Source organism: Salvelinus fontinalis, chromosome 2, assembly GCF_029448725.1.
Source record: "Salvelinus fontinalis isolate EN_2023a chromosome 2, ASM2944872v1, whole genome shotgun sequence".
Taxonomy (NCBI): Eukaryota; Metazoa; Chordata; class Actinopteri; order Salmoniformes; family Salmonidae; genus Salvelinus; species Salvelinus fontinalis.
Genome location: NC_074666.1, coordinates 47,785,235 through 47,805,391, shown reverse-complemented (window position 1 = coordinate 47,805,391; position 20,157 = coordinate 47,785,235). Strand labels below are relative to the sequence as shown.

The 20,157-nt window shown below is 42.9% G+C and overlaps 2 protein-coding genes across 4 annotated transcripts in view; one reads left to right on the top strand and one right to left on the bottom strand.

The window, feature by feature from the left end:
- The first annotated feature begins 1,014 nt into the window (after positions 1–1,014).
- On the top strand, positions 1,015–3,483 carry foxr1 (forkhead box R1). Of its 3 annotated transcripts, none has more exons than XM_055943172.1 (6): positions 1,015–1,199; positions 1,324–1,419; positions 1,534–1,745; positions 1,925–2,193; positions 2,608–2,840; positions 3,198–3,483. In XM_055943172.1, exons 1-6 carry the CDS (start codon positions 1,079–1,081, stop codon positions 3,224–3,226), a joined length of 960 nt encoding a protein of 319 aa, XP_055799147.1. In that variant the 5' UTR covers positions 1,015–1,078; the 3' UTR covers positions 3,227–3,483. The 3 variants fall into 3 exon arrangements, with proteins under 3 accessions (XP_055799147.1, XP_055799156.1, XP_055799140.1); XM_055943181.1 differs by having other exon boundaries at positions 1,321–1,419; positions 2,680–2,840; XM_055943165.1 differs by having other exon boundaries at positions 1,321–1,419.
- A 13,304-nt stretch (positions 3,484–16,787) lies between these two features.
- The window catches only part of LOC129820038 (rho guanine nucleotide exchange factor 12-like), a 124,704-nt gene continuing 121,334 nt past the window's right edge, over positions 16,788–20,157 (bottom strand). The window contains exons 39-40 of the mRNA XM_055876855.1: positions 20,081–20,153; positions 16,788–18,572 (exon numbers count right to left, since the gene is read on the bottom strand). Of these exons, the coding sequence (XP_055732830.1) occupies positions 18,562–18,572; positions 20,081–20,153 (84 nt within the window). The 3' untranslated portion in view covers positions 16,788–18,561. The remainder of the gene's footprint in view (positions 18,573–20,080; positions 20,154–20,157) is intronic.

Sequence of the window (20,157 nt, the reverse complement as noted above, 5' to 3'; positions counted from 1 at the left end):
TTTCCAAATGCTAACGATTTTGCATTTGTGGCACAAATCCCATTCAAGTTATGGTATCCATATTAGCATTTTTTGGTAGTTGATGCGCAAAAAATGCTAATATCGGTACCATGACTTTCCTTTAAAAAAGAATGCTTGATAATTATAATTTTTTGTGTTGAAGTGATCCTTGTATGAGCCATGTTCCAAATTCCACCAAGTAGGTTCACCCTATTCACCCTATTGGTGAACCCTATAGGATATCTGCCTTTCACGCCAGCAACCCGGTTTTACTTCCCCGCCCCACCATTCCCTACAGTGGTGTCAGAAGCGGGATGGCGGTCATTAGGCCTGGACATGTAAGGGGGCTGAGAAGTTGAAGCACTGGCTGTGCCTTCCCATTGGAACGTGGCTCTTATACTTGCTATAAGAGCCATGTTACAATTTCCATCTATTAGCGCGATGTGTAGGGTCTTTGCCTTTCACACCAGCGACTCTCCGCTTACCTGCTTCACCGTTAGCTACAGTATCAAGGAAGTTAATTGAGCATCTCTTTTGCAGTGATGACCGCACAGGAGGCTGCTGAGGGGAGAACAGCTCATAATAATGTCTGGAATGGAGTGAATGGAATGGCATCAAACATACGGAAACCATGTGTTTGACATGTTCGATACCATGCCATTTATTCTGTTCAAAACATTACTATGAGCCTGTCTTACCTAATTAACGTGCCACCAGCCGCCTGTGGATGACGGCTATTAGAAAACACAAATGTGGTAATACATTTTATAAAACATTTAAAGTATTTCTTGATGACAATTAGGACGCTTATCATAATTCCTAAATGAATACAATCTGTTTTATGAGCCCTAACCAAATGTAATTTTAACATTTTATGGGAGAGAAAGCCAGAACTGAACAAGGCACTAATGACTAATTCTTCACACCTGGCATAAATGCTGTGGCAAGGGCCTTACCTATAATTGGAGGTTTGAGGGAATTCAGTCAGAGTTTCAAAAGGGGGGTATTTTGGAGTGTGTGATACATTCAGAAAAGTGTTTTTTATGCTACTCATATCAACTCTATAGACATAACGAGAATGTCTCTACAATTCCAAACTCGAAGCAGGTTTCTTGAGCTCCATCTTTCAAACAGCCTTAATGACTGGGATATGGATGAAGAGATCAAGCTGACCACAACAACTGACCAATTTTACCAAGGTAAGAAAAACACCTGTGTGCAATTTACACTCAGAAGGGGATTAATGATGTCATGCTACCCTGAGAAGTTGTGGTGTAACACTTAGTTGTGGTGTAACACTTAGTGTCTATTACTCATTAGCAGAAGACAAACGGAATGATCAGTATCTGGTTCAGTGGCAGTATGCAAGAATATCGAGAAGAAAGGACGACCTCTCTTTTCAAAACTATCAGAAATCAGGTGAGGGTAACATGCCTAATAGAGATGTTACTTAACTTTAGTCTTAGCCCCATTTTAATGTTTCATGTATGCGTTTTGGTGCTTCAATGTTATGAAAATGTACTTGCATTTCAGACTCTCCAATACAGCCAAATCTGTGGTTGATGGTCAACCCCAACCTAGCCTGCCCAATTAAGTATCCCAAAAAAGTAACCAAGGCACCAGTACCCAAGCTCACAGTCACCCATGTCAAACCCAAGTCTATCCCAAATGTGCTTCCAGTTTCACCTACTGAGGACACCTGCTTGGCCGACTCTCTACATGACGCGTCCTCCAGTGAGTACATGGTAGGTAAACTCTGATCAGGAGAGCGAACTTATAGTGCAAAATGATATGTATTTAGTTCATGGATTTCAAACAAGATTATCAGTGCAATTATGTATAAGCATTTAAGAGTACATTGGACATATTGCACTCAATTGATCTCTTGCTTCAATAACTACATCTTGTGACATATTTTTCATAGCTTACAGATGAGGATGACGCCTCTTCGTTAGATGTCCCCATTTGTCGGAAAGTCAAAACTGCCCGCAAGGCAAAGGCCCCTAAGGGTGGACCACGAAAGCTTAGTCTGGCTCAAAGCAAGCGCCTCCAGCGGGTCCTTCAAGACAGCAACAACCTGAAGAGTGGCGCCTGGCTGCGTCCCCCTGTCAACTACTGCATCTTAATCGCCATGGCTATTGGCAGCAGCCGCACTGGCAGCCTCAATGTCCAGCAGATCTATAACTTCACAAGGTAAGACCTACTGACCACAGAAGCATCATGTGTTTTTGAACTGATGGGTGGAGATTACCAGACCAGTAACACACTACAGTTACTATTTTGTTGAAGCTGGAGAAACTATACCGATTCCCAAATCGATCCCTAAGTACTTGTGAAGAGCTGAGAGGATTTGACAGATGTACAGTAAGAATGTAATGGAGCCACCTTGTCCTCTGATAGCCTAGGGTGGAAGTTTCACCATATTGCTTATATCAATAACATCCTCTCAGTGCTTCACAATTGCATACAGAAGAGTTTAGGGATCTGTTTGTTATTGTGCCATCTTTAACATTTCCATCTGTCATTGTTGGGACACCTTGAGGTCGCAGTCCTTTGAACGTGTAATGGAGGATGATTGTGTGAAATTCTCACGGCTCCCTCTGCCAGAGAGCACTTTCCATTCTTCCAGACAGCCCCTGACGGCTGGAAGAACACTATCCGCCACAACCTGTGTTTCAGCAACAGCTTTCGTAAGACCCCCCAGCAGGTGTGCAGCGAGGGGAAGAGGAAGTCCTGTCTGTGGCACCTGACTCTGGAAGGGCGCCGGAGGCTGAGGGATGAAATCCACACCCTTACCGGGGACTCGTACAAAGTGTTGAAGCGAAGCATGAATAATCCTGGTGAGTTTCAGATGGCAAAGTCATAGAATTACACATGGAGCCATTGAATTCAATTATAGGACCTCCATGTGCAGAGCTGTCTTATTAGGGGGTGACAGAGGACATTGTTTTCTAGCTATTTACATATGTAGGGCTGTATTTGATTAATATTGGACGTCGATGATCCAATCATGTCCACCATTGTACATACCAGTAATTTTTTATGCTAATGTATGGGCCAGACTTTGGGCCAGGCTTTCAAATGAGACTAAGGAAGTGGTTGAACAGGAGGATTTTTCATACTGAGCTGGAAATACTGTCAGGTACAGCTTGCCACGACCAATGTAACTGACAAATGTTTTTTTTCTTATTTGACAGATATGATTCAAACTTTGTTCGCGCTATGATCTGTGCCTTAGCGGTTACCCCAAACTGAGGTGGGACCTTGCGACATTGGCTGTGATGCAAGGGGCATCGATGGCTGTTGATAATGGATAAGTGAACAGCAGCACTTAAATTATGTTTTCCCTAGACTGTATATTTTTTGGGTATGTTATGGATTTTGGGGGTGTGCTAATGTTTTTCAGACATTTGTGTGTGTTTGAATATCACTAACTGTACTTTCGGATTTGTTTTGAAAATAAAAATGCATCAAGTAACACCACTTGTTTATCTATCATCTGTTGGCTAACGGATATTAATAATAAATATAAAAAATGTTTTGCATCTATAAAGATGAATAGTAAAAAAACGAATCTACAATAGATGGGTTGGTTGTTTAGCAACGGAATCTACATGTGCGCAACTATGGGTCAAAACGGATGGGGTTTGCTTAGATTGCTGCTTGTTAGCCATATTAGCATTGACATGAAACCAGCTGAAATTAAGCATTTATGATTCCCCAAATGGTAGATTCATGTCATTGTTGGTAGCTATCTAGCCATCCAGAATCATAATTAGAAGGGATCCAGCTTGTCAGAACATACTTTTTTGTAGCTGGTTTAAAGCCAATTTATACTTGATTTGGAGGCTCTGTGCGGCGGGTGTGATGCGGGGTAGACAACCCTGGTCCTGGAGTGCTGCAGGCACTTTGTCTTTGATTTAACCAACCTGGGAGACCAGGTGTGTTGAATTTGGTCAATCACTGAACTGCTTAATTACCTCAGTCAGGTGTGGTGTCTAGTTGGAAGAATAATCCTGCAGCACTCCAGGAACAGGTTTGCCTGCTGCAGAGGCTAAATCGAGCTGTGTACTGCATTGCATGGCACCTCCCAAATGTAACAATGTGGAGGGCTCCATATAGCTCCGCATGTGACATGATTGGTTGACAGGTGGTACATCCTGTATAAACTCCCTTGACAACAAATATGGAGAACTTTGAAGAATGGCTATCATAACAAGTTCACAAATGTAAAAAAAAAAAAACATTGTAGGGATTTCAGACACATTACTTGGAACTCCTGGAAAGAGATCAGGGAGGTAATGGGATAGATGGGGTGAAGAAGACGCTGGATCGGTGCACATTCAACAAATTGGATATTTGTCAAATCCATCAATTGATTAATGTAACAGGCGCACAATGTGGTTACTAAAATTTGATTTGGCTGTATTTGCTCCATAACATTTAGAAGCTGTGACTGCTAATGCTTACTCCCGTTTGTATAAGCTGGTAGCATAGCTAGCATGCAGAAATTGGTGGTAGTTAATGGTAATGCAGTTTATTGATGACATGAACATTTTGTTGGGGGGAATGGGGAGATTCGGGATGGAGATGCAGCTGGGAAAATGGTATTGTCTTGGCTGAGCTCCTATGTCAAGAACCTGGAAACGGACTCCAACATCTCAGAAGTAAGCTCTTGTCTTTTTGTATATTGCCAGTTGCTTGTAATTCGCTGGATGACTAAAGATTAGCCCTGAATCACTACGAGTGGTGCGGTGCAGACCAATTTATTGGACGCGTATGACAGCAAGAAAGAAGCATGAATGCTGAGGCTGCATCACAATAAATGCTGTACGGCCACTGCAGATGTCAGATTGACCATCCAGAGCAAAGGATAACTTACTCAGCAGGTTAGGAGAATTAGGTTAACTAAAATGCACAAAAAAAATCTACTTTGAGGAAAATGTTGACAAAAGCTGGATCCCATCTAGTCCAGACCACGGACTTCTACCCCACTCAGTGTTGGCATGTTAACGGTTTTCCTGATAAGTTGGGCAACTTTGAAACGATATCACAGGTGAACATTTATTAGTTGCAGGTTTTTGGGCTATTTCTAAGTTGCCCAGTGGCCGCCATAGCATTTATTTAAAAAAATTAACATCCCTTTTTCAGGACCCTGTCTTCGTAAAAATCCAAATATCTTCACAGATCTTCATTGTAAAGGGTTTAAGCACCGTTTCCCATGCTTGTTCAATGAACCATAAACAATTAATGAACATGCACCTGTGGAACGGACATTAAGACACTAACAGCTTAGACAGTAGGCAATTAAGGTCACAGTTATGAAAACTTAGGACACTAAAGAGGCCTTTCTACTGACTGAAAAACACCAGAAGAAAGATGCCCAGGGTCCCTTCTCATCTGCGTGAACGTGCCTTAGGCATTCGGCAAGGAGGCATGAGAACTGCAAATGTAGCCAGGGCAATAAATTGCAATTTCCATACCGTGAGACGCCTAAGACAGTGCTACAGGGAGACAGGACGGACAGCTGATCGTCCTCGCAATGGCAGACCACGTGTAACACCTGCACAGGATTGGTACATCCGAACATCATGGCAACAACTGCCCGAGTTACACCAGGAACGCACAATCCCTCCATCAGTGCTCAGACTGTCCGCAAAGAGAGGCTTGACTGAGGGCTTTTAGGCCTGTTGTAAGGCAGGTCCTCACCAGACATCACCGACAACGTCGTCGTCGCCTATGGGCACAAACCCACCGTCATTGGACCAGACCGGACTGGCAAAAAGCACTCTTCATTGACGGGTCGCGGTTTTGTCTCACCATTCGCATTTATCGTCGAAGGAATGAGCGTTACACTGAGGCCTGTACTCTGGAGCAGGGTCGATTTGCAGGTGGAGGGTCCGTCATGGTCTGGGGCGGTGTGTCACAGCATCATCGGACTGAGCTTGTTGTCATTGCAGGCAATCTCAGCACTGTGCGTTACAGGGAAGACATCCTCCTCCCTCATGTGGTACCCTTCCTGCAGGCTCATTCTGACATGACATGCAGGTGCCTTGGTGGAAGAGTGGGGTAACGTCTCACAGCAAGAACAGGCAAATCTGGTGCAGTCCATGAGAAGATGCACACAGTACACATGCAGTACCAGTCAAAAGTTTGGACAGACCTCATTTAAGGGTTTTTCTTAATTTTTTGATATAATAGTGAAGACATCAAAACTATGAAATAACACATATCATGTAGTAACCAAAAAAGTGTAAAACAAATCCAAATATTTTTGGTTCTTCAAAGTAGCCACCCTTTGCCTGTGACAGCTTTGCACACACTTGGCTTTCTCTCAACCAGCTTTACCTGGAATGGTTTTCCAACAGTCTTGAAGGAGTTCCCACATATGCTGAGAGAGTGAGAGAGCGTGGCATGCACTCATGTTGTGACAACTTTTTACCAGTTGTAGGTAGGCTATTTAGATTGTCATTATAGAGACATTTATTTCCAAACCTTTTTCCATAAAACGTATTAATATTCTAGAACTGATGTACATCAAGAAATAATGGAGACAAAGCACTGGAAAATGGCTTTGGGCGCACTAGAGCGCATTACATATATCTGTTCGGAGGTGGTTTAAACTGCATTCTAATGTTGACTGCTTAAAGAAATGGTATCAAACAAAGTGCTTTATGCATGCTCAGTTCTAGGGTCTCGGGGGCTGCCCGAGTAGACATTTTGAATGGAAGATACGGAACCCCCTCGCATGGTTCTTTTTATAGGGGAAAAGTCCTCAATGAAACTGAAGGCTAAATGTGGAGAACTATACATTTGCCTCTGTTGGTCATCAAGAAGCCTATTAATGTATATGCCAATGTAGACTACCATTTGATACAATAAATATGTTGAAAATTACGATATCACTGGAGTCATTGCAAGTCAATTTGCCTATAGATTTGAGTCTGTAGCCTATGCCTATTGAAATGACAAGTCAATCTCGCAAATGGGACATTTATAACAGTTTGGAGTCTTAACAGCACAATTGCCAGAAAATAGTCGAACATTAGTTTTTTGTGCGTTTCATGCTCAGAGATTGAGATCTTCTGTCCAACTTTCATCACTCAAACTCTCCTATCTGATTTATCTATGCACATGTGCAAAGGGTATTTATTTACAATTATACACCCGGTTCAAACTCTGTGCTGAATGGCTGAAAGCTGTGGTATATCAGACCATATACCACGGGTATGACAAAACAACTTTTTACTGTTCTAATTACGTTGGTAGCCAGTTTATAATAGCAATAAGGCACCCGGGGGTTTGTGGTATATGGCCAATTATCTTTTCTCTTGTCACATTCATATTCCTTGGCTTGCAATTATTATTTTGAAGAAACCCGAATTTTGAATCTAACGTTGTTACAAGTTATTATAATATTCCTCAATTGGCTCGATAACGTTATGGAAAAAGAGGTTAATGTATAGATATGGCAACTCTTCTCTTGCTGTGAAAAAATAAGTTGGTCAGGTTTTGAGTGGTCTAACGGCTACACATTTTTTTGCCTGACCTGGCAACCCTGGTCCCACTGAAGTGTGAGCATTGTTTTCATGACGTTGTCTGCTGACCCATCTCTAACATGGGGGACCTTTTATTTTGAAGTTCAATGACTACCTGAACCAGAAAGGATCCACAAAGGTCGATGACATTTTCAAAATAAGGTCCATGCTAGCATCTTGTGTACTCCATTGTACAAGAACAACAATGGCAGGGATTTAATCCGATCGCACTCATAGACAATGTGGTTTCAAAAGGCAATGTTACCGCGTTCGCGGAGATAGCATTCAAGGTAACCGCTGAAGATGTTGGCTCAATTGGAAATCACCTTTAAATGTGAAGCTCTCTATAGCACGTTTCGGATTGAATCCCGGCCAATGTTTTTGCCACTTAAATGTTTATAAATAAAATAATGAACTGGACTACAGCCACACTCCTGTTTCTCTCACAGATGTAGTGCAATGTGGGGAGCGGCATTAGCCGTCAGTTGGAGCACAGCAGTACTGGTACGCTTTTTCCTCCACAGGGCAAATGCTTCGTTTCAGAGCGGGTAGTAACCCCCGAACCCAAAGATTAAGGCTGAGGATGAAACACAGGTGTGTCAGAATGTCAGACCTGATGTCTCATCTAATGAACTAAACCAAGTGGAAAGACAGACAAGTGGCCCAGGGTCACTGCTTGGGGATGGTTCACGAAGATCCACTGAGGTCTCTGACCACCCTACCTACACATTCTCCTCTCTGAGATCTGGTGAGTGTTCTCTGGGTAGTGGTGGTTGCACCTGCAGTCCTTTATATCCCCTGCAACCTGGGAAGATGCGGACGTGAGCACAGCCACGTGGAGCCAAAATGGCTTCCTGTACCAGTCTATGAGACAGAGGTGCCATAGGACTGCTGCTACTGTTGCCCATCCCACATATCATGCTGTTACTGAGGGTGCAAGTGGCTGTCCCGGGCCTCTGGAAGTGTCTGTAGTTATGTCCCTGGGCCTCGTAAACCACACAGTGACATACTGTCCTCGCAAAGCTGGATCCCATGGAGAGCCCTCAGCATCTCTGTACACATGGAGAGCTAGGAGGGAACAGGAAAGGGAAAAACGATAAGTGTATCTTCGTCAGATTTTATTGAGCCAACTGAAGTACTATACACAGACATGTTTTTGAACAGAAGAGAAGGATTGATTTCAGTGCTTTAAAGCCTTCTTCCGCCTTGCATTCTTTGTGAGGTCTAGGTTCCAATTTGTTTAAAGTCACATGTAAAGTTACATTGTCAAGCTGGTGTGAAATCTTACATACTGAATAACAAACAAAGCCTTATAAATATGCTAGCTGTTAGGGAGCTATGTGCAGTCTCAGCCAGGCTGGTTTGTAATGAGGTTACTAAGGGGCCTAACTTTCACTTATGTTGAATTTTCACTTAGTCTCCCATTGACATCAATGCATGACTAAGGCCAGGATACATTCCAATGATTGTTATACAGCAGCACACTATAACAATCTTTTAAAGGTAATTTACGGTTGAGCAGCTTTTACCATGAATGCGATCTAACATCAGGGAAAATGGCTTTAAAAGATGCATTGTCGGCTGTATAGTGCGCTATTCCATAACGCCCTTGGATTGACATTTTGGGATTTGCTCCTAAGAGGGCTGCTGAGCTGGGAGAGCAGATATGGATAACCCCTCACCTCTGACCCCAGAGTGTGTTGCTGCACCAAGGCAAACTCCAACCCCACAATGAACACCGCTAGCAGTAGACCAGACAGCAGGACCCACCTATATTCTCCATGCTCAGCCCTACCCCAGAGAGAGAAAAATGTGATGTAAATGGTCTTATGGTGATAAACTTCACTGATTAACACTCTTGACATTGATGTGACATGTACATCACTATTGATGTTGCATTGCTGTATAAAAAGTATAGATGTTAAATGTCATTATACAACGGGTGGGTCTAATCCTGAATGCCGATTGGTTAAAACCGCATTCCAGCCGGTGTCTATTCCACAATTTACCACCGGCGAAATCTATGATGTTGAAATGCCTATTTCCTCTGTTCCATCTGACTGCGCAATCCACTGTCTCAGCAGCCCAGCCAGGCAAATTATAAACTTGATCTACACTATATAAAGCATCTAGACGTTCTCACATTTCCTTAAGACTAATGTAAGAAATTGTAATAGATACTGGAAACTTGTAATAACAACTTCTCAACATAAGCCATCTTTTATACAAAATACACACACCCCCCTTTCCTTGGACATATGCTGGTCTCATTAAGACACCAACCACAGACACACACAACTCCCCTCCCCCATGACAACCACAGACACACACAACTCAAGGTTGGAGCACAAAACAAAGAACTATCTCAGGAACCAATGGAACGTTGACACCAGGCCTGATCAGGACTACCCAAGACCCAGATCGACCAATCAGAAGGCCAGACTACCAGATCAACCTACTTCATTCAATGCATATATAAAGCTGTACAACTGTTTAGACTGCCTCTTTTCCGACGATTCCATACGAATCAGACAGAAGGAGCCGTGCTGCACGATTTTACTAAGATATTTTTTACATGTGATTAAACGGCCTTATTATAAAAATATCCACCTTGTCCTATGTCTCCACTTGATCTCCTGTCTCCAGTAAACGTTTTATCAACACTAACATTTAGTTTTCAACAACGGAGATTTATATAAACCTTGCCCTCTGTCTCTCTGACATTTGCAACATTGTTTCAATATTCAAATTCGATCTCCTGCTGTCCCTTAGTAATGAACGTGTCGGGACGACTGACGAGACCAACAGGCAGCGTTTCTAAGCAAGTCGAAATCATGAATCAGCTGGCATCATTTTTATGGATATTTACAAAGAAATGTCAATTGAAAAAAGGTAATTTGCTGTCTTTCCAGATTCAGTTTGAAGTGATTGTGTTAGCTATGTTGTTGGCTAGCTCCTCTGAACAACAACCATGTCCTAACAAGAGAGCACATTTTCTATGCCAGGCAAATTCGCGCCTTATTAGCTCATTGTTATGGAGGTATCCGAATAAATGTCACTAAACAGCTTAAACAAATGAAATGCTGCTACTTTGCTGTTAGTCACGTCAAACAGTGCAGCCAGAATAAGTTAACTGTCGTTGGCTAGCTAGAAAACAAGGTATAAGAACGTTGCCAGCCAGCATGGCAATGGAACATTTAGAACGAATGACTAAGTCGTGTCCATAGATACAGAACAAAAAGACTGAATCATGTCTCTGGCACCCAAACCGATAGAATGACCAGCCAGCTTGGGTAGTAACCCTAGATTTGTGTCGGGACTATATCTTGTGTAAGGATGAAATAGTATGAATACATTAATCAAAATAACGTTTTTAATTAAAAAAGGTCAATCATTATTTGAATATGTTGTTCTGAACAACCCAGGTCTTAGGTAAAATATATAGTGAAAACAATAGTGGTCCTTCCGGGATCCCATACAGACGAAACACCTGTTGGAACATGCACGCGGACATTTCCATGGCATTAGGTAGATGCGGAAGGGGGATGAGTCGGCACATCTTGGAGAACCAGTCCACTACAACTAAAATAGTAGTGAAGCCCGAAGAGTCTGGCAGATCAGTGAGGAAATCCATGGCGATGTGGGACCATGGTCTACGTGGTGTAGGTAAAGGCTTAAGCTTACCGGCATGTAGTTGACGAGGGCTCTTTACCCATGCACAGACGGGATAGGAAAGAATGTAATTTCAGACGTCTGCTGTTAGGGATGACCACCAGAACTTGCGTGTCAGTAGCTCCATGGTCTGGGTGATCCCGGGATGGGCAGAACTCAGCGAGGTATGGCACCACTGCATTAGTTGAGGTCTGACGGACGCCGGAACGTAGGTCTTGCCTGCAGAGGTGTCGGGAGGTGCTGGGTCGTGGCGTAGGAAATCTTGGACGGCTGATTAGATTTCCCACCCTATGGGTCCCACGACACAAGACAGAGGCAGGATGGGCTCGGGAGCTCGGTTAGAGGAAGGGGAGTCAAATAGATGGGATAATGAATCAGCCTTCACATTTTTATTGCCAGGCAGATGGGTGAAGTTGACTGAATCGGGTGATGACGAGTGCCCAGCGAGCATGTCTGGGGTTGAGGCTCTTAAGTACTCCAAATTGCGGTGGTTGGTAAGGACAAGGAATGGGTGATGAGCTCCCTCTAACCAGTGGCGGCACTCTTCGATAGCCAGCTTAATGGCAAGGAGCTCTCGGTTCTCGACATCATAGTTCCTCTCAGATGGGTGACAGTTTCTTGGAAAAGAAGCACCATCGGTGTAATTTGGGAGGTGTCCCTATCCGCTCCTACGCCAACCTCGGATGCATCAACCTCCAGAACAAAAGGAAGGGTAGGATCAGGCTGCTTAAGGATAGGTGCAGAGGTGAAGAGGCGTTGCAAGGGTTCAAACGCATTTAGGGCGGTGTCGGTCTATTGGAGGGTACGGGTTTTTTGACTGGTGATAGCTGAGAGAGGAGCGGTTGCGCTGCTGCGGTTTCGGATGAACTGGTGGTAGTAGTTGGAAAATCCTTGGAAACGTTGTAGTTCCTTTATGGTGGTAGGTTTGGGCCAGTTAAGCACGGCCGTGACTTTGCCTTCGTCCATGTTGACCCCTCCTGGTGTCAACACGAAACCTAGGAAGGTTATCGTAGTAAAGTGAAAGGCGCTCTTCTCAGCCTTGACATAAAGATGGTGGTCCTGTAGCCGTTGGAAGACCTGTTGCACATGCTGTACTTGTTCTGCAATGGAGTGAGAGTAGATTAACATATCGTCAATGTACACGATGAGGAACAGGTTGATCATGTCCTGGAAAACTTCATTCATGAAGGACTGGAAGACTGCGGGAGCATTGGTGAGACTGTAGGGCATAACGAGGTATTCATAGTGACCCCTAGCGGTGATGAACGCCGTCTTCCACTCATCCCCACTTCGGATACAGACCAGGTTGTAAGAACTACGTAGGGCCAGTTTGGAGTAGATGGTAGCCTGTCCAACTTGTTCTAGTGCGGCCGGAATCAGAGGAAGAGGGAAGCAATTCTTGATGGGAAAGTCATTGAGGGGTCGGTAATCTATACAGGGATGGAGACTACCATCCTTTTTGATGGCAGGGTCATGAATGCTTAGCCAGGGGTGACCGAGGATGAGGGGTTCTCTAAGCGAAGACAACACCATTAACTGAATGACCTCAGAGTGAAGGAGGCCAATCTGAAGGGTGATACTTTCGGTCATGCGAGTCACAAGACCAGTTCCGAGAGGTTGTCCGTCCAGCGCATTTTTCCTAAAGGGAGGATTAATTTGGGATTAGTTTGACTCTTAACTGTTGTGCCAATTTTTCGTCAATGAAATTACCTGCCGCCCCCGAGTCCTCTAGTCCCTCCACAAACAGAGTGAACCCCTTAGCAGAAAGAAGAGCTGGGATACCAAACTGCCTTTTGGTAATATTCAAAACGTAGAGGTGCTTACCCGGGCGGAAGTGGAGGGGTTGTGGTCACCCCTTCGTGGTGGGCGAATCGGACAGCCATTGAGTGGGGGGGCGAATCAGACAGCTATTGTGTAGGTGGTTACTCTCACCACAAGTGAGGCACAGGTTTTCACATAATCTCCGATGTCTCTCGACAGGCGTGAGAGGGGCGCGTCTGAGTTGCATGGGATCGGGGCTATTAGACCATGAAGGGTGTGGAAGACACACAGCCCATGGGCGACTGTATAGGTCTGTGGTCCACCAGTAGGTTGCCAATGGATATGGACTAGAGGTCGACCGATTAATCGGAATAGCCAATTAATAAGGGCTGATTTCAAGTTTTCATAATAATCGGGAATCTGTATTTTTGTACACCGATTTTTTATTATTATTATTATTATTTTTTAAATGTCTACACCTTTATTTAACTAGGCAAGTCAGTTAAGAACACATTCTTATTTTCAATGACAGCCTAGGAACGTTGGGTTAACTGCCTTATTCAGGGGCAGAATTACAGATTTTTACCTTGTCAGCTCGGGGATTCAATCTTGCAACCTTACAGTTAACTAGTCCAACACTAACCTCATTGCACTCCACGAGGAGCCAGCCTATTACGCGAATGCAATAAGAAGCCAAGGTAAGTTGCTAGCTAGCATTAAACGTATCTTATAAAAATCAATCAAACATAATTACTAGTAAACTACACATGGTTGATAATATTACTAGTTTATCTAGTGTGTCCTGCGTTGCATATAATCGATGCGGTGCGCATTCGCGGAAAGAGGACTGTCGTTGCTCCAACGTGTACCTAACCATAAACATCAATGCCTTTCTTAAAAAATCAATACACAGAAGTATATATTTTTGAACCTGCATATTTAGCTAAAAGAAATCCAGGTTAGCAGGCAATATTAACCAGGTGAAATTGTCTCACTTCTCTTGCGTTCATGGCACGCAGAGTCAGGGTATATGCCATAATAATAAAAGTTGTGTTTTCGAAATGATAGTTTCCGGATTCGACCATATTAAATGACCAAAGGCTCGTATTTCTGTGTGTGATTATGTTATAATTAAGTCTATGATTTGATATTTGATAGAGCAGTCCAACTGAGCGATGGTAGGCAGCAGCAGGTTCGTAAGCATTCATTCAAACAGCACTTTCGTGCATTTTGCCAGCAGCTCTTCACTGTGCTTCAAGCATTGCGCTGTATGACTTCAAGCCTATCAACTCCCGAGATTAGGCTGGTGTAACCGATGTGAAATGGCTAGCTAGTTAGCGGGGTGCGTGCTAATAGCGTTTCAAACGTCACTCGCTCTGAGACTTGGAGTAGTTGTTCCCCTTGCTCTGCATGGGTAACGTTGCTTCGAGGGTGGCTGTTGTCGAATGTGTTCCTCGTTCGAGCCCAGGTAGGAGCGAGGAGAGGGACGGAAGCTATACTGTTACACTGGCAATACTAAAGTGCCTATAAGAACATCCAATAGTCAAAGGTATATGGAATACAAATGGTAGAGAGAGAAATAGTCCTATAAATACTATTAACTACAACCTAAAACCTCTTACCTTGGAATATTGAAGTCCCATGTTAAAAGGAACCACCAGCTTTCAAATGTTCTCATGTTCTGAGCCACGTTAGCTTTTTTACATGGCACATATTGCACTTCTACTTTCTTCTCCAGCACTTTGTTTAAACCAAATTGAACATGTTTCATAACTTATTTGAGGCTAAATAGATTTTTAATTATGTATTATATTAAGTTAAAATAAGTGTTCATTCAGTATTGTTGTAATTGTCATTATTACAAATAAATAAATAAATAAAATAAAAATCGTCCGATTAATCGGTATCTGCTTTTTTTGGTCCTCCAATAATCGGTATCGGTATCAGCGAAAAAGCATAATGAGAAAGCATAATCGGTCTACCTCTAATCTGGACATCCGGATGTTTTGGTTTAGGTCCGTTAAATCTCCTTTGCAGGCCAGTTTGGTCTGTAATTTACGATTACGACCCCTCGGTAGACTGTAAGGAGAGCTGGTTCACTCCATCCTCTGCCGGCAGCCATGGTGCGGAACTCAAGGGCATACTCAGTGGTGGAGCGACGGCCCTGTTGCAGCTCACATAACAGGTCCCCGGTGTGACGACCTGAAACTGAATGGTCGAACACCTCCTTGAAGAGGGTGTGGAAACGTGATTCAGAGGACAGATTAGAACTTTGAGCAGTCCGCAGGGCTGTGACCCAATCCAGAGCTTTGCCTGTGAGTAGGGAGATGACGAAGTCCACCCTGTCTTTGTCTGAGGTGAAGTCAGCGGGGTCTATGTACAGGTTACATTGCATGAGAAATCCTTGACATTTCCCTGGGAAGCTGTCATTTATTAGGCATGGATATGGGGGGAGATGAACGAGAGGAGGCTGTGGCACCTGATATCGGTGACGCAGGAATGGACTGGCGAAGGAGGTCGGAGTTCATCGTTTTGGTCCTCCTGTCGGGCTAGACATAGCTGCAGCTCCGCTGAATCCTCCTGTCATTTTATGGCGATGTATTCTGTAATGAACACAATTGGAGACAGAGAGCTGGTTTCAAGCGCAGGGCACAGCAGGTGTTTATTTGTAAAGGACCACAGGAGGAGGCAGGTAGCTGGGTCCAGGGGCAGGAAGAAGGTCATACACAGGGGGTCCAAAAAGGCAACAGGGAAAAGGCTAGTAACGTCGTCCGGGAGATCAGGCAATAGGTTGATAACAGGAAATACGATAAGCTAAAGTACAAGGAGGGCATAGGTAAAAAGGAGTTGTTAGTGAGGCAGGCAAAAACTATCATACACGGGAGGATTCAATTACCGGAGAAACATAGCTTTGAATAGAAGTGTGTCACAAAACAAACAATACCTCACAATGATGGGCTGCAAAGAACTGAACTAAATAGCGGGAGAGGGAGTTGCGTTCAGGGGATCTACGTGTTTGAGAGAGTGAGTTGGAAGCAGACGTTACAGGACCATGTTGTAGACAAGTGAATTTCACTTTAACGTGTTATCCCCTCTGTTGTACTCAGCGCATCTTTTCCCCCCAATAAAATCCATGTCAATCAATCAATCAACACATGTCGTACTACAGGGCTCTGTTTGGGCGTATTCTAAAAAAAAGCTCAACGAAGTTTGAATTTACTTGGTCAAAATATATAAATTCCAAAGCGGCTGATTGAAACTCCCCTTCCTAATACACACTTGTGCTGTTAATTCACAACAACAAATGTTGGGATCTTTTTGGGATCAGATATGAAAGAACCCTGGCATACCTTGAAAAATAGTCTGTAAATTACTGTCAGGGTAAGGAATCACATAACATTAAGGCCAGGATTCAATCCGATCATGCTTTGTCGGCTACTTAAATGTAATTTCTGACTGAGCCAACATATTCAGTGTTTACTGTGAATGCGGTCTCTGTGAACACGGGAACATTGCCTTTTAAAGCTGTATAGCTGACAAAGCGCGATCAGATTGAATCCTGGCCTTAATGTTATGTGATTCCTTACCCTGACAGTATTTTACACAGACTATTTTTCAAGGTATGCCAGGGTTCTTTCATATCTGATATGAAGTTGTGCAATACTGAACTTCCCTTTTAAGTGTCTTTAACAAGTATTTGTGAAATGTGTGTGGTTGCATTGCGAATAAAATGAAAGATAAACATGCGAAACACGAAGGTCCACCAAAATATGCTGCAGTATTTTCACATCCAAGAATAATACTCCACCATCAGTGTTTCCAGCCAGCTTCTTTAATCATATTTCCAACTCACATTTCCCTCCCTCTACCCAGTAAGATAAACTGAAACAAAATGAAGACATTTTGCAATCTTTCCCTTCATTTTAAACAATAGATCAGTCAAATGTATGTTTTCAGAGTCCATATTAATAATAGTGCTCATAATAATATAGTAAAGTCTAGACAAAAATTACAAAAATACAGATTACATTAATATTTTAGGGAGAAGTCTTATTTTTTTCAAATGTTTTAGTAGTTTCTGTTAAAATAATGTATGATGTAGAAAGCAGAAGGAAAAAACCAACAAAACCAAGGAAATATGAAGATTGCTCTTACTTTAAGAGATACAGTGTTGGTCATTTTTGTACATAATTGTATTTCTTTTACATTTAAAATAGTCCATAGAAGTCTTTGTTGTTGTTCACGTCTTTGTTTCCATCCAAGAATCCAAGCCACAACTTCCTATTTAAACATTTTTCCAGCTGGGCTAACATTGGAGTGAAATGAATGTACAGTATTTGTTGTGCCAGTACTTTCTCAATCCAACCATGAAATCACAGAGCTCTGTGCTCTCACCCCAGAAGCTACATTTGTGAGTGAAGAGTTCCTCAGTAGCTTGTAGCCAAAGGATGATGTACAGTAACACAGAGTTTGGAGTTCCAAAAACAGAAAAAGGACGACGTACAGCAACTGGGCCCATAGCTGGGGGGTGGGGGGGGGGGTTCCCCCAATCTAAGAGGGTCACTGTCAATTAGGAATGGATGAATACCACATTACTTCAGGGGAAAGTCAATAACAGGAACGACGGACTGTCCTCTCGTATTTTGCTATACCACAAGTGCTTCACAAGTGCCACTTATGCCAGCCAGAGGAGAAACATCCACACTGAAATATTAAGAAAAATTGCTCTTACTACCTACTAACAGTATTTCACTGGGTTGGCAAAATAGACCTATCAAGCAGACCGAGTGAACTAGTCCTTTTTCTTGAGATGCACAACATTTTCCTTTTTTTGGAGAACTGCTTGTTTTTCTTGAGATCCGATAAATTACTTGAGGACCTCTTAATGGGATAACCCTAACTTACACTTCCAAATCTATACATACTGAAGGGAACATTTTACTTAAGTGAAAGTTAGGATTCACCCCTAGGTGATTAAAGAATCACTTCAGAACAGGCATGATGGTGGGCTAACTTAACATACTATTATGTTTTGAAGTTTAGTAGAAACCACTGATTAAAATCTCAATGACCATTCTCTAAACTTAAAATGTTTTGTTCTAGCGGAATTTGATCGATCTTCTGCACACTTCTCACTTTGGTATGGCTTTGCTATGGTACATGATCCTCTAGGCCCAAAGCATTAGCCACCACACGGGAGTGCTTTAAGTTGGACTATAGCATCACGTACAGTTGTGTTTCTGGACCCTGCTGGATAAATTGAAAGTGATGAGTTCCAAAGGCCCAATGCATGCGAGCAATGGAAAGATGACACTCTTATCCACAGGAGGAAGAAATATCTGGTGGTTGAGGGGGGTATAGTCCAATGGTCCTTGTGAGAAGGCTGTGGAGAGTTGTGACGTTCTTCCCTGATTGTCGTGTGTGCCTGGGAGTGCCTGCGGGGTGTCTGTCTCCACTTTAGGTCAAAGCAGCATTGGAGGGTTGAGGGGGTGATGTGGGGGGCATCAAGAGGACAGGGAGAGGTGACCCCCTCCCTGTCAATGTCACTATTTTGTTCTCTTGTGGTGGAGGATTAGGGGCTCTGTCACCACTAACTCTCATCTGAAGAGAGACAGAAAACAAAGAGAGAAATAGTGAAAACATATTTCCATTTTGCTTTCCTCATCTTGTTTTGCATCTGTGATATCTGACCACAAAACGTATTGAAGTGATAATGCCCGAGAAGCCAGTGTTTGAAGGATATATTGGCACGGGTGTTGTTAGGCCCGAGTCGAGGGCCGCCAAACCGTGCCAATATATCCTCCAAACACCGGTTTTGAGGGCATTATCACTTTTATACCACGGGTTACTAACATATTCAAATAATGATTGACATATTTTCATTATAAACATGATTTTGATGAATTTCTTAATACCATTTCATCCTTCCACAACACAAATCTAGGGTTGCTAGAGACGCGACCCAGTCGTTCAGTCTTTTTGTTCTGTATCTATGGACGCGCTCTAGTCGTTCCTTCTAAATGTTCCATTGTCATACTGGCTGGCAACATTCTTATCCTTTGCTTGCTAGCTAGCCAACTACGGCTAACTTACAGTCACGCCAAACAGTGCAGAAAGAATAACAGTAGCTGCATTTGTTTAAGCTGTTTTCAAGTGACATTTATTTGGATACATCCATAACAATGAGCTAATGAGGAACAATTTTGCCTGGCATAGAAAATGTGCTCTCTCATTAGGACACGGTTGTTCAGAGGAGATGGCCAACAGCACAGTTAACACAATCACTTCAAACTGAAGCTGGAAAGACTCCAAACTAGCTGCACGTCGTTTGACCATTTTTCAACTGACATTTCTTTGTATATATCCATAAAAGTTATGCCAGCTGATTCATGATTTCGACAGGCTGAAAAACACTGCCTGCCTCTCCCTCTCATCCCAACTCCGACACGTTCATTACTATGGGACAGTTGGAGATCAAATTTGAATATTGAAACAATGTTGCAAATGTCGGAGAGACAGACAGGAAGGTTCAAACAAATCTCCGTTGTTGAAAACTAAATGTTAGTCAAAAAGAAATGTGAGATAATGTCTAGATGCTTTTTATAGTGGAGATCAAGTTTATAACTTCCCTGTCTGGGCTGATGAAATAGTGGATTGCACAGTCAGATGCAACAGAGGAAATAAGCATTTTAACATCATAGATTTATCTGGTGGTAACTTGTGGAATAGACACCGGCTATGATGTGCTTTTTAACAAAATCAGGATTACACCCACTCGTTGTATAAATTCAGGATATCCAACAACAAATCTAGTTACAAGTTGTGATACGTATTATGTTTGTTGTCCCGTGTGTATGGTTTACTCACACTTCAATGCTTGCAGAAATTACAATGCATTGGTGGAGCACAAGATATCTATGCTCATGTATTACAAAAGCCCTTTCAAGCATCTTGTGCATGCAAACTACTCTTGTATCTGTTCATGATCAGTAAAGTATCAGGGTGTGTCCCAAATGGCACCCTATTACCTATAAAGCCTTATGGGACCTGGTCAAAAATAGTGCACTATTAAAGGCTATATGGGACGCAATATCAATAATTCACAGTACCTTTGTTCTCCTCTGTGTCAGTAGCTGTTTCACTCCGCCTTTGGCGCAGTTCATTATACTTGGTTTCCACTTCCTGA

What these genes read in the sequence shown, in the direction of transcription:
- foxr1 (XM_055943165.1), top strand. Translation starts at nt 1,079, where the DNA reads ATGTCTCTACAATTCCAAACTCGAAGCAGGTTTCTTGAGCTCCATCTT. An exon ending in TCAAAACTATCAGAAATCAG is followed by an intron (nt 1,420 to 1,533) that starts GTGAGGGTAACA and finishes CTTGCATTTCAG; the next exon opens with ACTCTCCAATACAGCCAAAT. An exon ending in CGTCCTCCAGTGAGTACATG is followed by an intron (nt 1,746 to 1,924) that starts GTAGGTAAACTC and finishes TATTTTTCATAG; the next exon opens with CTTACAGATGAGGATGACGC.